Source organism: Entelurus aequoreus, linkage group LG13, assembly GCF_033978785.1.
Source record: "Entelurus aequoreus isolate RoL-2023_Sb linkage group LG13, RoL_Eaeq_v1.1, whole genome shotgun sequence".
In the NCBI taxonomy this organism is placed as follows: domain Eukaryota; kingdom Metazoa; phylum Chordata; class Actinopteri; order Syngnathiformes; family Syngnathidae; genus Entelurus; species Entelurus aequoreus.
The window spans coordinates 60,455,534-60,468,033 of record NC_084743.1 but is presented as its reverse complement, the minus strand read 5'-3'; the positions used below and the strand labels follow the sequence as shown (position 1 = coordinate 60,468,033).

Here is a 12,500-nt window from a genome sequence, read left to right as displayed (position 1 = left end):
TTTCAGGCGACTGAGCTACCAGTACTTTTTTCTACATTGTATTGCTGCAAATAGTAAAATGGTACCACTTATTTTTACGGTAAATTTTAGCGACTGAACTGCCCATTTTTTTTTTTACCGTAAAATCTACAGTCCTTGTTTTTACATACTGTAAATGAAAAAAAATGGTACCGCTTTTATTTTTATGGTCAATTTTGGCAACTAAGCTGCCATTTTTTTGTTTTATTACCCCAAAAATCTACAGGTCTTTTTTGCAGTGCTTTACTGTAAATGGAAAAATGGTACCATTGTTATTTTTACAGTAAAAATACAGGCGACTACGCTGCTATTTTTTTTACTGTAAAATCTCTGCGAATTGTTTTTATATTTTTTTTCTGCAAATCGTAAAACGGTACCACTTTTATTTTCACGGTAAATTCTGTCGACTGAGCTGACAGTTTTTGGGGTTTTTTTTTATCGTAAAATCTACAGTCATTTTTTTTTACAGTGATTTACTGTAAATGAAAAAAACGGCACCACAGTAAATTTTAGGCGACTGAGCTGCCAGTTTTTTTACGGTAAAATCTCAGTTTTTTAAAAAATTTTTTACACTGCATTGCTGCAGAAAGTACGGTATATTTTGACGAATTAACTTCGTTTTTTTTTTTTTTACTGTAAAATCTACAATAATTATTTTTACATGTAAATGAAAAAAAACGGTACCACTGTTATTTCAGCGGTAAATGTTGGCAACTGAGCTGCGAGGTTGTTGTTTTTTTTACATAAAATGTACAGTTTTTGTTTTTAAAGTGCTTGACTGTAAATAGAAAAATGGCACCTTTGTTATTTTTCCACAGTAAAATTCAGGCGACTGAGCTGCCAATTTTTTTTACTGTAAAATCTCTGGTATTTGTAATTTTTCTTTGCACCGTATTACTGCAAATAGTAAAACGGTAAATGAAAAAAAAAACACTTTACCAATTTTATTTTTATGGTCAATTTTGGCAACTAAGCTGACTTTTTTTTTTTTTACCGTAAAAATCTACAGTTGTTTTTGCAGTGCTTTACTGTAAATGGAAAAATGGTACAATTGTTATTTTTACAGTAAATTTCAGGCGACAGAGCTGCCAGTTTTGTTTTTTTTATCGTAAAATCTACAGTCATTGTTTTTACAGTTATTTACTGTAAATGAACAAAACGGTACCACAGTAAATTTTAGGCGACTGAGCTGCCAGTTTTTTTTTACGGTAAAATCTCTGGTATTTTTTATTTTTTGACATTGTATTGCTGCAGAAAGTACAGTATATTTTGACGAATTAACTTCCGTTTTTTTTTACCGTAAAATCTGCAATCATTGTTTTTACACACTGTAAATGAAAAAACGGTACCACTGTTATTTTAGCGGTAAATGAGGTTCATTTACAGTTGTTTTTAAAGTGCTTGACTGTAAATAGAAAAATGGCACCATTGTTATTTTTCCACAGTAAAATTCAGGCGACTGAGCTGCCAATTTTTTTACTGTAAAATCACTGGTATTTTTTTTTTTTGTTTGTTTGCACCGTATTTCTGCAAATACTAAAACTGCACCACTGTTATTTTTACGGTAAATTCCGGCAACTGAACTGCTAGTTGTTGGGTTTTTTTTTTACCGTAAATGTATTTCCACTGCTGTGTTGTAGGCTGAGGGGCATCGTTGCGACTGTAACAAAAACTGAGTGACTATAAATGCCATAAAAAGCTTGAAATAGCACCGAAACATATTTCCGACACAAACGGCTAGCTATGAATAAAAGGTGATCGGGGTGAGGTGTGGAGACAGAGAGCGTTCGCCACCTGCTGCTTTCTGGACCGATAGCAGCGCAGCGCCTCTGCGGGTTGTTTTCGTGCTGACAAAATGCGCGGCGATATTCAGAAGCGGTCGTCCGCGTCTAGGCGCTCGTCTCGAAGCAGCCCCGGCGGTGCGTCTGCATGTCTTTCACCCTGCGGATGGACTGCACCTGGGGGTGGTGCGCACCCCACTCGTTCCAGTGCTTGTAGGAGCCCGCTTCCATGATGTACTGGTAACCACGTAACCAGGGTACTGGTAGGCCACCCACCTGTGAGGAAGACATACATCACGTATTATCAACACCTTGTCATGGGACTCATTACCAGCACTCACTATTTATGTTCGCATTCATGTGGTTATCAAATTATTTTTTTAATTAGATTTTATTACTAAAAAATTAACAGAAGGCAACTGTGTCGTCCAGCTTTCATATTTAGTTTTCTAACACTTTTGAGTCTCGTTTTGCAAGTGTGCAAGTTTGTCCTCAGCGTGTTGCCATAGTCGGGAAGTAGTCTTGCTGCGCCCTAAAAAGTGTCAATACTGTAAGTATTGTACTTATTACACAGCAGCTGTTTGATTGTTGTAGATTTCATCAACAATTTCCAATGTGTTGATATCTCCGTTTAAAGTCGCTAATGCTAATCTGTAGCATGTCTATGGCAAACCCCATTTAAATTAGCATCAAGCTAGCCCAGCTTGAAAAGTTCCTTTACTTTGTATATCGCCAATTCATTTTAAATGGGGGGAAATTCCTGGTGATTCCGGGTAATCAGGGAATTTTACGGAACCGGGAAACATGCTCGCATGAATGTCCAAGGTGAGTGGAGTGTGTGGATGTTGGAACTGTTCGAATCGGATGAGAAGTGTGAAGTTCCGGGAAGTGGTGAAAATAGGGCTTTGGAAGACCGAGAATTCTGGGTATTCCTGGAATTTTTTTAAAACTTGGTTTCAATCAATCAATCAATGTTTATTTATATAGCCTAAATCACAAGTCCAAAGTGGGTGGAGTGTGTGGATGGTGGAACGGTTGGAATCGGATGAGAAGTGTGGGATATGCAGTAGATCGTATATTTCCTATTCATTGTCAATGGGGAGAAAATTCCCTGAAATTTCAGGAAAACGGGAATTTTGGGAAAAGGAACACATGTTTTGTGTTTGATATATGTGAAGAGCACTAGTGTGGGTCGATGGTTGAAAGGTGGGATTTGGTAAAAAAATGGCGCCAAATTTTGAGAATTTGGGGCATTGTAGAACTATGAATATGTCCGTTCATTTGAATGGGAATTTCCTAGAAAATTGGGAATTTCGGGAAAAAAAAAATTTTTTTTGAAAATATAAGTAAGACCACAATTGTCCGAGATGATATGAATTGGTTGGTGTTGGAATTTTCCGAAATGATCGGAAAATGTTGACGTAGTAACATTTTGCATTTTAATTGGTATTTCGAAATTCCAGGAATTTCGGGAAAACTGAACATTTTTAAAAAGAAAAAAAGAAAACATTTTGTTGTCCCAATTAAGAAGAATGTTTCGAAGGTGGACTGGTCAAAAATTGTTGAAAAATGTGGACTGTGAAAACTTTCTAGGAAGAGGTGAAAATAGGGCTTTGGAAATTTCTAACTAATTTGCAAATGTGCAAGTTTGTCCTCGGCGTGTTGCCATAGTCGGGAAATAGTCTTGACTTTGTCTTGTCTTGCGCCCTAAAAAGTATCAATACTGTAAGTATTGTACTTATTACACAGCAGCTCTTTGATCGTCACGTGCGTCTTAGTTGAAGTTTTCATCAACAAATTCCAATGTGTTGATATCTTCGTTTAAAGTCGCTAATGCTAATCTGTAGCATGTCTATGGCAAACCCCATGTAAATTAGCATCGAGCTAGCCCAGCTTGAAAAGTTGCTTTACTTTGTATATTGCCCGTTTATTTTCAATGGGGGGAAATTCCTGGTGATTCCGGGTAATCAAGGAATTTTACGGAACCGGGAAACATTTAGCATTTTAATTGGTATTTTGAAATTCCTGGAATTCCGGGAAAACTGGAAATTTTTACGAAAAAAAAAGAAAAACTTTTGTTGTCCCAATTAAGAAGAATGTTTCGAAGGTGGACTGGTCAAAAATTGTTGAAAAATGTGGACTGTGAAAACTTGCTAGGAAGAGGTGAAAATAGGGCTTTGGAAATTTCTAACAAGTTTGCAAGTGTGCAAGTTTGTCCTTTTTTGATTGATTGAAACTTTTATCAGTAGATTGCACAGTGCAGTACATATTCTATACAATTGACCACTAAATGGTAACACCCGAATAAGTTTTTCAACTTCTTTAAGTCGGGGTCCACTTAAATTGATTCGTGTTGCCGTAGTCGGGAAATAGTCTTGACTTTGTCTTGTCTTGCGCCCTAAAAAGTATCAATACTGTAAGTATTGTACTTATTACACAGCAGCTGTTTGATCGTCACGTGTGTCTTAGTTGAAGTTTTCATCAACAATTTCCAATGTGTTGATATCTCTGTTTAAAGTCGCTAATGCTAATCTGTAGCATGTCTATGGCAAACCCAATGTAAATTAGCATCGAGCTAGCCCAGCTTGAAAAGTTGCTTTACTTTGTATATTGCCCGTACATTTTCAATGGGGGGAAATTCCTGGTGATTCCGGGTAATCAGGGAGTTTAATATTTTGAATTTTAATTGGCATTTTGAAATTCCTGGAATTTCGGGGAAAACTGGAAATTTTTACGAAAAAAAAAGAAAACTTTTATTGTCCCAATTAAGAAGAATGTTTTGAAGGTGGACTGGTCAAAAATTGTTGAAAAATGTGGACTGTGAAAACTTTCCAGGAAGAGGTGAAAATAGGGCTTTGGAAATTTCTAACACTTTTGAGTCTCGTTTGCAAGTGTGCAAGTTTGTCCTCAGCGTGTTGCCGTAGTCGGGAAGTAGTCTTGACTTTGTCTTGTCTTGTGCCCTAAAAAGTATCAATACTGTAAGTATTGTACTTATTACACAGCAGCTGTTTGATTTTCACGTGCGTCTTAGTTGTAGTTTTCATCAACATATTCCAATGTGTTGATATCTCCATTTAAAGTCGCTAATGCTAATCTGTAGCATGTCAATGGCAAACCCAATGTAAATTAGCATCGAGCTAGCCCAGCTTGAAAAGTTGCTTAACTTTTAAGCGCCTTCCTCCTGCGTTATATCGGCATGGGAAATTGTAACATTACCTACAGCAGTGTTCCTTCACCATAGGGCGCCCCCTAGAGAGCCACCGCAAAATATCAGTTTTTCAGCTGTGGTCCGTACTCGGTTGTAATAGACTTTTCCACCACTTGTGGCAGTAATGACGATATCAACCAAGCAGAAGAAGTCTCGTAGAGAATGGGAAGTGTTGGTGACGATGTAAAAAGCACCTAGCAAAGCTTTAAAAGTGTCTTATCTAGACGACAAAAAACAGGGCAATGCAGTGACAGGAAGTAATACAACATAAATCCCACGACGATTGTTACTCAGACTTAAATTGTTGTTAGACAAGAGCTTACTGAAATTTACATTTTTGCCGAAACCCCCTGCTTCTATCTGGTCTAAATCAGTGTTTGTTTGAACCATAGGGCCTTTTTATTCCACGAGAGCCGGCACAAAATATCAGTTTTTTTTAGCTGTGGTCCGTATGGGTGTTGTAGCGGTACCCCGTTCTAGTACACTTTTCATAATACGAACCAATCAGAAGAAGGCTGGAGCTAAAGTCATAGAGAAGATTCTAAAGCGCAAAAATTATGACTAAAGCGGTGAAACTATATTTTCACTTTTACTTAAATTTTATCGACAGTTTATTTAAAAACTTGTATATATTTATTATTAATTATTGATTTCGTTAGAATTAATTTATTTTAGCACTGTGTAAAAAAAAAAAATCAGTTTCATATGTCCCCATTTAACTGACACATGAAACGTGACAAATTTGGGGGTTGCCTTATCTACTTTAGTCACCAGATGGCAGTAGATTGTTGAATATCTTAAAATGTGTTTTGCAGCAATTCCAACTTTGCCACAGCATCAGTGGTGCTTTCCATCATTTTCAGAAGACTGCATTGCAAAATGACTAACACCCCTAACACCTAAAATGAGACGTTTTTTTTTATTTTAATAATATCTACACAGTTCAATGAGCAGGTTGTTTATGTTGACCATGTCTGTTGACTTTTTGTGCTTGTCGAATTTTGTTTTTCTGCACCATGACTAGGGAAGGTTGTTTGGATTGGGTCATATGAGTCAATGCTGTGCTCTTAATGTTAGGAAAGCACACAACATGGGAATTTGTTTATTTTTGTGGGGTTTGGACATTCCTGCACCATAGTTTGAAAATTGTTGATTTAGAGAAATTGTTTTGCCTTTGATAAATTTTTCCCAAAAATCGGTCTTACGTATGAAGTGGTCCTATATTTGGGTCAATGCCATGAATATTGAACAGTATAACTTTGTATTCCTCATCAAGTGTCTGGTCTTGCAACAATTTGTTGATGTCAATTTCTCATAAAAATGTTTTTACTTACGTTCCACCAGTGACCTGAATGCTCGCCACGCGGTCCTGAAAGCCGTAAGACCAAAGGCTTGGAATGTCCTCGTCGCACACCTCCATCTTGCGACCCTCAAAGTTGTGGCACTCGTACAGGCAGATTTTGTGGTCCTGGGGATCCTGCAGACACACACAACCCCACAGTGTCTAAGGTTTGTCCTTACTTCATGTAACATGAGCACCTCACAAAGACTTAAAGCAACACAAATCCATTGTGAGCCACGTATGCTGTTCAGGGGTCACATGGAGCTGGAGCCTATCACAGCTGACAGGTGGGGTACACCTTGGAGTTCAGTCACTTCAGGTGCTGATATCCGATATCAGCAAAAAAAACCTATGAATTATATCAGTTTGGAATTAAAATATCCGATATAAATGTTCCGATACAAGCAGTCCTGCAGCGTGTTTACTTGTGCCAGTGCTTATATAAGCAAGAATATTTGGCGCCCCCTATTGGTTGTGCTAAAACATGCTTACATACATGACGCATAGATTGCACTTTTTTGGGGAATTTTGCCTATTGTTCACACGGTTTACACAGTGGAACGGTTCGAATCGAAATGTGGGATATGGAGAGGTTTGTATATTGCCCATTCATTTTCAATGGGGGGAAATTCCTGGTGATTCCGGGTAATCGGGGAATCTTACGGAACCGGGAAATGTCCGGAGTGCGTGGATGTTGGAACGGTTGGAATCGGATGAGAAGTGCGGGATATGCAGTCGATTGTATATTTCCTATTCGTTGTCAATGGGGAGAAAATTCCCTGAAATTCTGGGGAAAACCGGAAATTTTGGGAAAGGGAAGACATGTTTTGTGAAGAGCCCTAATTTGGGTCGATGGTTGAAAGGTTGGAATTGGGTAAAAAATGGCGCACAATTTTGAGAATTTGGGGATTTGTAGAACTACGTTCATTTGAATGGGATTTCGGGAAAAACTGGAATTTTTTAAAATATTGATAACGCCACAATTGTTTGAGATGATATGAACGGGCTGGTGTTGGAATGTTTGGAAACGGTTAGAAAATGTTGACGCAGTAATATTTTTAATTTTTAATTGGTATTTTCGAAATTCCTGGAATTTCGGGGAACTGGTAATTTTTATGAAAAAAAGAAAAACTTTTGTTGTCCCAAAATTGGCGCAAAATTTTGAGAATTTGGGGATTTGTAGAACTATGAATACGTCCGTTCATTTAAATAGGAATTTCGGGAAAAACTGGAATTTTTTACAATATTGATAACCCTACAATTGTTTTGAGAAGATATTAACGGGCTGGTGTTGGAATTTTTGGAAACGGTTTAGAAAAAGTTGACACAGTAACATTTTGAATTTTAATTGGTATTTTTGGAATTCCTGGATTTTCAGGGAAACTGGAAATTTTTATGAAAAAAAAAAGAAAAACTTTTGTTGTCTCAATTAAGAAGAATGTTTTGAAGGGGGAACGGTCAAAAACGGTTGAAAAATGCAGACTGTAAAAACTTTCCAGGAAGTGGTGAAAATAGGGCTTTGGAAAACCGAGAATTCTGGGTATTCCTGGAATTTTTTAAAAACTTGGTTTAGTTTTATTGTCCAAGGTGGGTGGAGTGTGTGGATGGTGGAACGGTTGGAATCGGATGAGAAGTGTGGGATATGCAGTCGATTGTATATTTTCTATTCATTGTCAATGGGGAGAAAATTCCCTGAAATTCTGGGAAAACCGGGAATTTTGGGGAAGGGAACACATGTTTTGTGAAGCGCACTAGTTTGGGTCGATGGTTGAAAGGTCGGAATTGGGTAAAAAGTGGCGCACAATTTTGAGAATTTGGGGATTTGTAGAACTACGTTCATTTGAATGGGAATTTCGGGAAAAACTGGAATTTTTTAAAATATTGATAACGCCACAATTGTTTGAGATGATATGAACGGGCTGGTGTTGGAATTTTTGGAAACGGTTAGAAAAAGTTGATGCAGTAACATTTTGAATTTTAATTGGTATTTTCTAAATTTCTGGAAATTCGGGGAAACTGGTAATTTTTATGAGAAAAAGAACAACTTTTGTTGTCCCAAATTTGGCGCAAAATTTTGAGAATTTGGGGATTTGTAGAACTATGAATACGTCCGTTCATTTGAATGGGAATTTCGTGAAAAACTGGAATTTTTGACAATATTGATAACGCCACAATTGTTTGAGATGATATGAACGGGCAGGTTTTGGCATTTTTGGAAACGGTTAGAAAATGTTGACACAGTAACATTTTGAATTTTAATTGGTATTTTTGGAATTCCTGGATTTTCAGGGAAGCTGGAAATTTTTATGAAAAAAAAAAGAAAAACTTTTGTTGTCTCAATTAAGAAGAATGTTTTGAAGGGGGAACGGTCAAAAACGGTTGAAAAATGCAGACTGTGAAAACTTTCCAGGAAGTGGTGAAAATAGGGCTTTGGAAAACCGGGAATTCTGGGTATTCCTGGAATTTTTTTAAAACTTGGTTTAGTTTGATTGTAGTTTGATTGTCCAAGGTGGGTGGAGTGTGTGGATGGTGGAACGGTTGGAATCGGATGAGAAGTGCGGGATATGTAGTCGATTGTATATTTTCTATTCATTGTCAATGGGGAGAAAATTCCCTGAAATTCTGGGAAAATCGGGAATTTTGGGGAAGGGAACACATGTTTTGTGAAGCGCACTAGTTTGGGTCGATGGTTGAAAGGTCGGAATTGGGTAAAAAATGGCGCAAAATTTTGAGAATTTGGGGATTTGTAGAACTACGTTCATTTGAATGGGGTTTTCGGGAAAAACTGGAATTTTTTAAAATATTGATAACGCCACAATTGTTTGAGATGATATGAACGGGCTGGTGTTGGAATTTTTGGAAACGGTTAGAAAAAGTTGATGCAGTAACATTTCGAATTTAATTGGTATTTTCAAAATTCCTGGAATTTCGGGGAAACTGGTAATTTTTATGAGAAAAAGAAAAACTTTTGTTGTCCCAAAATTGGCGCAAAATTTTGAGAATTTGGGGATTTGTAGAACTATGAATACGTCCGTTCATTTGAATGGGAATTTCGGGAAAAACTGGAATTTTTTACAATATTGATAACGCCACAATTGTTTGAGATGATATGAACGGGCTGGTGTTGGAATTTTTGGAAACGGTTAGAAAATGTTGACGCAGAAACATTTTAATTTTTAATTGTTATTTTCGAAATTCATGGATTTTCGGGGAAACCGGAAATTTTTACGAAAAAAAGAAAAACTGTTGTTGTCCCAATTAAGAAGAATGTTTTGAAGGTAGAATGGTCAAAAACGGTTGAAAAATGCGGACCGTGAAAACTTTCCAGGAAGTGGTGAAAATCGGGAGTTCTGGGAATTCCTGGAATTTTTGAAAAACTTGGATTAGTATGATTGTCCAAGGTGGGTGGAGTGTGTGGATGGTGGAACAGTTGGAATCGTATGAGAAGTGTGGGATATGCAGTCGATTTCCTATTCATTGTCAATGGGGAGAAAATTCCCTGAAATTCTGGGAAAACCGGGAATTTGGGGAAAGGGAACACATGTTTTGTGAAGAGCACTAGTTTGGGTCGATGGTTAAAAGGTCGGAATTGGGTAAAACATGGCGCAAAATTTTGAGAATTTGGAGATTTGTAGAACTATGAATTCCAAAAAATTCCAGTTTTTCCCGAAATTCCCATTCAAATTAATGGACGTATTCATGGTTCCACAAATCCACAAATTCTCAAAATTTTGCACCATTTTTTACCCAATTCCAACCTTTCCACCATCGACCCAACTAGGGCTCTTCACAAAACATGTCTTCCCTTTCCCCAAATTCCCGGTTCTCCTGGAATTTCAGGGACTTTTCTCCCCATTGACAATGAATAGGAAATATATAATCGACTGCATATCCCGCACTTCTCATCTGATTTTGGGGAAAAACTGGAATTTTTGAAAATATTGATAACGCCACAATTGGTGTTGGAATTTTTGTAAACGGTTAGAAAATGTTGACGCAGTAACATTTTTAATTTTTAATTGGTATTTTCAAAATTCCTGGATTTTCGGGGAAACTGGAAATTTTTACGAAAAAAAAAAGGAAAAACGTTTGTTGTCCCAATTAAGAAGAATGTTTTGAAGGTGGAATGGTCAAAAACGGTTGAAAAATGCGGATTGTGAAAACTTTCCAGGAAGTGGTGAAAATGGGGCTTTGGATAACGGGGAGTTCTGGGAATTCCTGGAATTTTTAAAAAACTTGGTTTAGTCTGATTGTCCGAGGTGGGTGGAGTGTGTGGATGGTGGAACGATTGGAATCGAGTTCGAAAAATGGCCCCTTCATTTTCAATGGAAAAATTACCCAGAAAACCCAGAATTTTTGGGTAATCTGGGATATCTTTTACATTTTCAATCAAGCCGAACAATTTGTCAAATCCAAATGCTTTGAATACGGAACTTACCATTTTGACGGGCCTGACCGACATGATGCGGTCGCAGCGGTAGCTGTTGGACCAGGCGTCCCAGCGGGGGTATTCTCCTTTCTCCAGGATGAACATCTCACCGCTCATGTTCTGCTGCTCAAAGCCCACCCAACTGCATGGATACACCAATATTAGCATGCTAACAGGTATCATTTGACAAGTAACAATACATTTGACGCTTAGGTGTATACCTACAAAATGAGCTAAAACAAAACAAAGCTAGCATACCAATTACTGATGTTAGCATCCTAACAGGTATCATTCATCGAGTAACGATAAATTTGACGCTCAGGTGTATACCTACAAAATTTGCTAAAAAAAAAAAAAAAAGCTAGTATACCAATGACCAATGTTAGCATGCTAACAGGTATCATTTGTCGAGTAACAATACATTTGACGCTTAGATGTATACTTACAAAATTAGCTAAAAAAAAAAAAAGCTAGCATACCAATTACCAATGTTAGCATGCTAACAGGTATCATTTGTCGAGTAACAATACATTTTACGCTGAGGTGTATACCTACAAAATTAGCTTAATTAAAGCTAGCATACCAATGACCAATGTTAGCATGCTAACAGGTATCATTTGTCGAGTAACAATACATTTTGACGCTTAGGTGTATACTTACAAAATTAGCTTAAATTTTTAAAAAAAAGCTAGCATACCAATTACCAATGTTAGCATGCCAACAGGTATCATTTTTAAGTAACAATAAATGTGACGCTCAGGTGTATACCTACAAAATTAGCTAAAAAAAAAAAAAGCTAGCATACCAATTACCAATGTTAGCATGCTACTTTTAAGTCTGTGTGGTATACAACGAGTAAAACATCAATACGGGATTTGTTTTCCAATTTTGTTGAGGTGAAGGTTAAAAGAAACACTTCAATAACTGATGATAAAATCACAAGTTGCCTCAAATTCAGGAACTTGACGCCTCTATAATGTCAAAATAATCTTCATTTCTTTCTGAATGAGAGAATTCTGACCTCGTCCGTGACTTACGGTCCGTTTTCTACGCGGATGGAGCCGATTTTCTCCAGACCCTTCTCACACAGGTTGCGGCACTCCCCGAACAGATCCGTCCTCCGGCCCTGGAAGTTCTCAAACTCGTAAAGGTATATCTGTCGGGAAGAAAACACTCACAAGTCATTTTTTTGAGGAAGCAGGGCCTGACTCCCCTCCAGGGACCTCTTCTCTTACGACCTTTTCTTTGAACCGACCTTTTCTTTGAACTGTTTGTAATCAAAGGCGATGGCCGTTTATGACCTCTGTCCCTTAGAAAAAGTTGTTAACATGTAATCAGGGAACAATCTTTCGCCAGAGCGTGATGGAGACTGTGCAAGAGTACAGCCCAGACGTCTCTCCTCAATTGAGCCAAATTTAATTCTGTCTCTGTTTAACTCCTTGCTTCTTGTCTTGTTTAATAGATGTCATCAGTGTTTGAACCTGACAAAAACTACCATTTTGGTAGTTTTCACCCTGCAAACAATATGCTTTTTCCCCCATGTTGGGTAGAAATGTCACGTCAATGCCAAAGAGCCAGAGCTGAACTGAAATGCTAACAGTTAGCACGCTGATCAGATAGCGTCAAGTGGCAAAAAAGAGGAGGTAAAAAAAAAAGATAGCATGTTAGCAGTACTATTTTAATAGCTCGCTTAAAGTTAGCATCCGTGAAATGTTAAAATAT

General features: G+C 37.5%; 1 protein-coding gene across 1 annotated transcript in view; it reads right to left on the bottom strand.

Annotated features, from left to right (window-relative positions):
• Positions 1-12,500, bottom strand: part of crybb1l3 (crystallin, beta B1, like 3) — a 15,035-nt gene that overhangs the window by 940 nt on the left and 1,595 nt on the right. The window contains 5 exon segments of the mRNA XM_062068097.1: positions 1-2,047; positions 2,050-2,075; positions 6,342-6,484; positions 10,788-10,920; positions 11,816-11,934. The exon segment at positions 1-2,047 is cut by the window's left edge and continues 940 nt beyond it. Coding sequence (XP_061924081.1) covers positions 1,908-2,047; positions 2,050-2,075; positions 6,342-6,484; positions 10,788-10,920; positions 11,816-11,934 — 561 coding nt within the window. The 3' untranslated portion in view covers positions 1-1,907.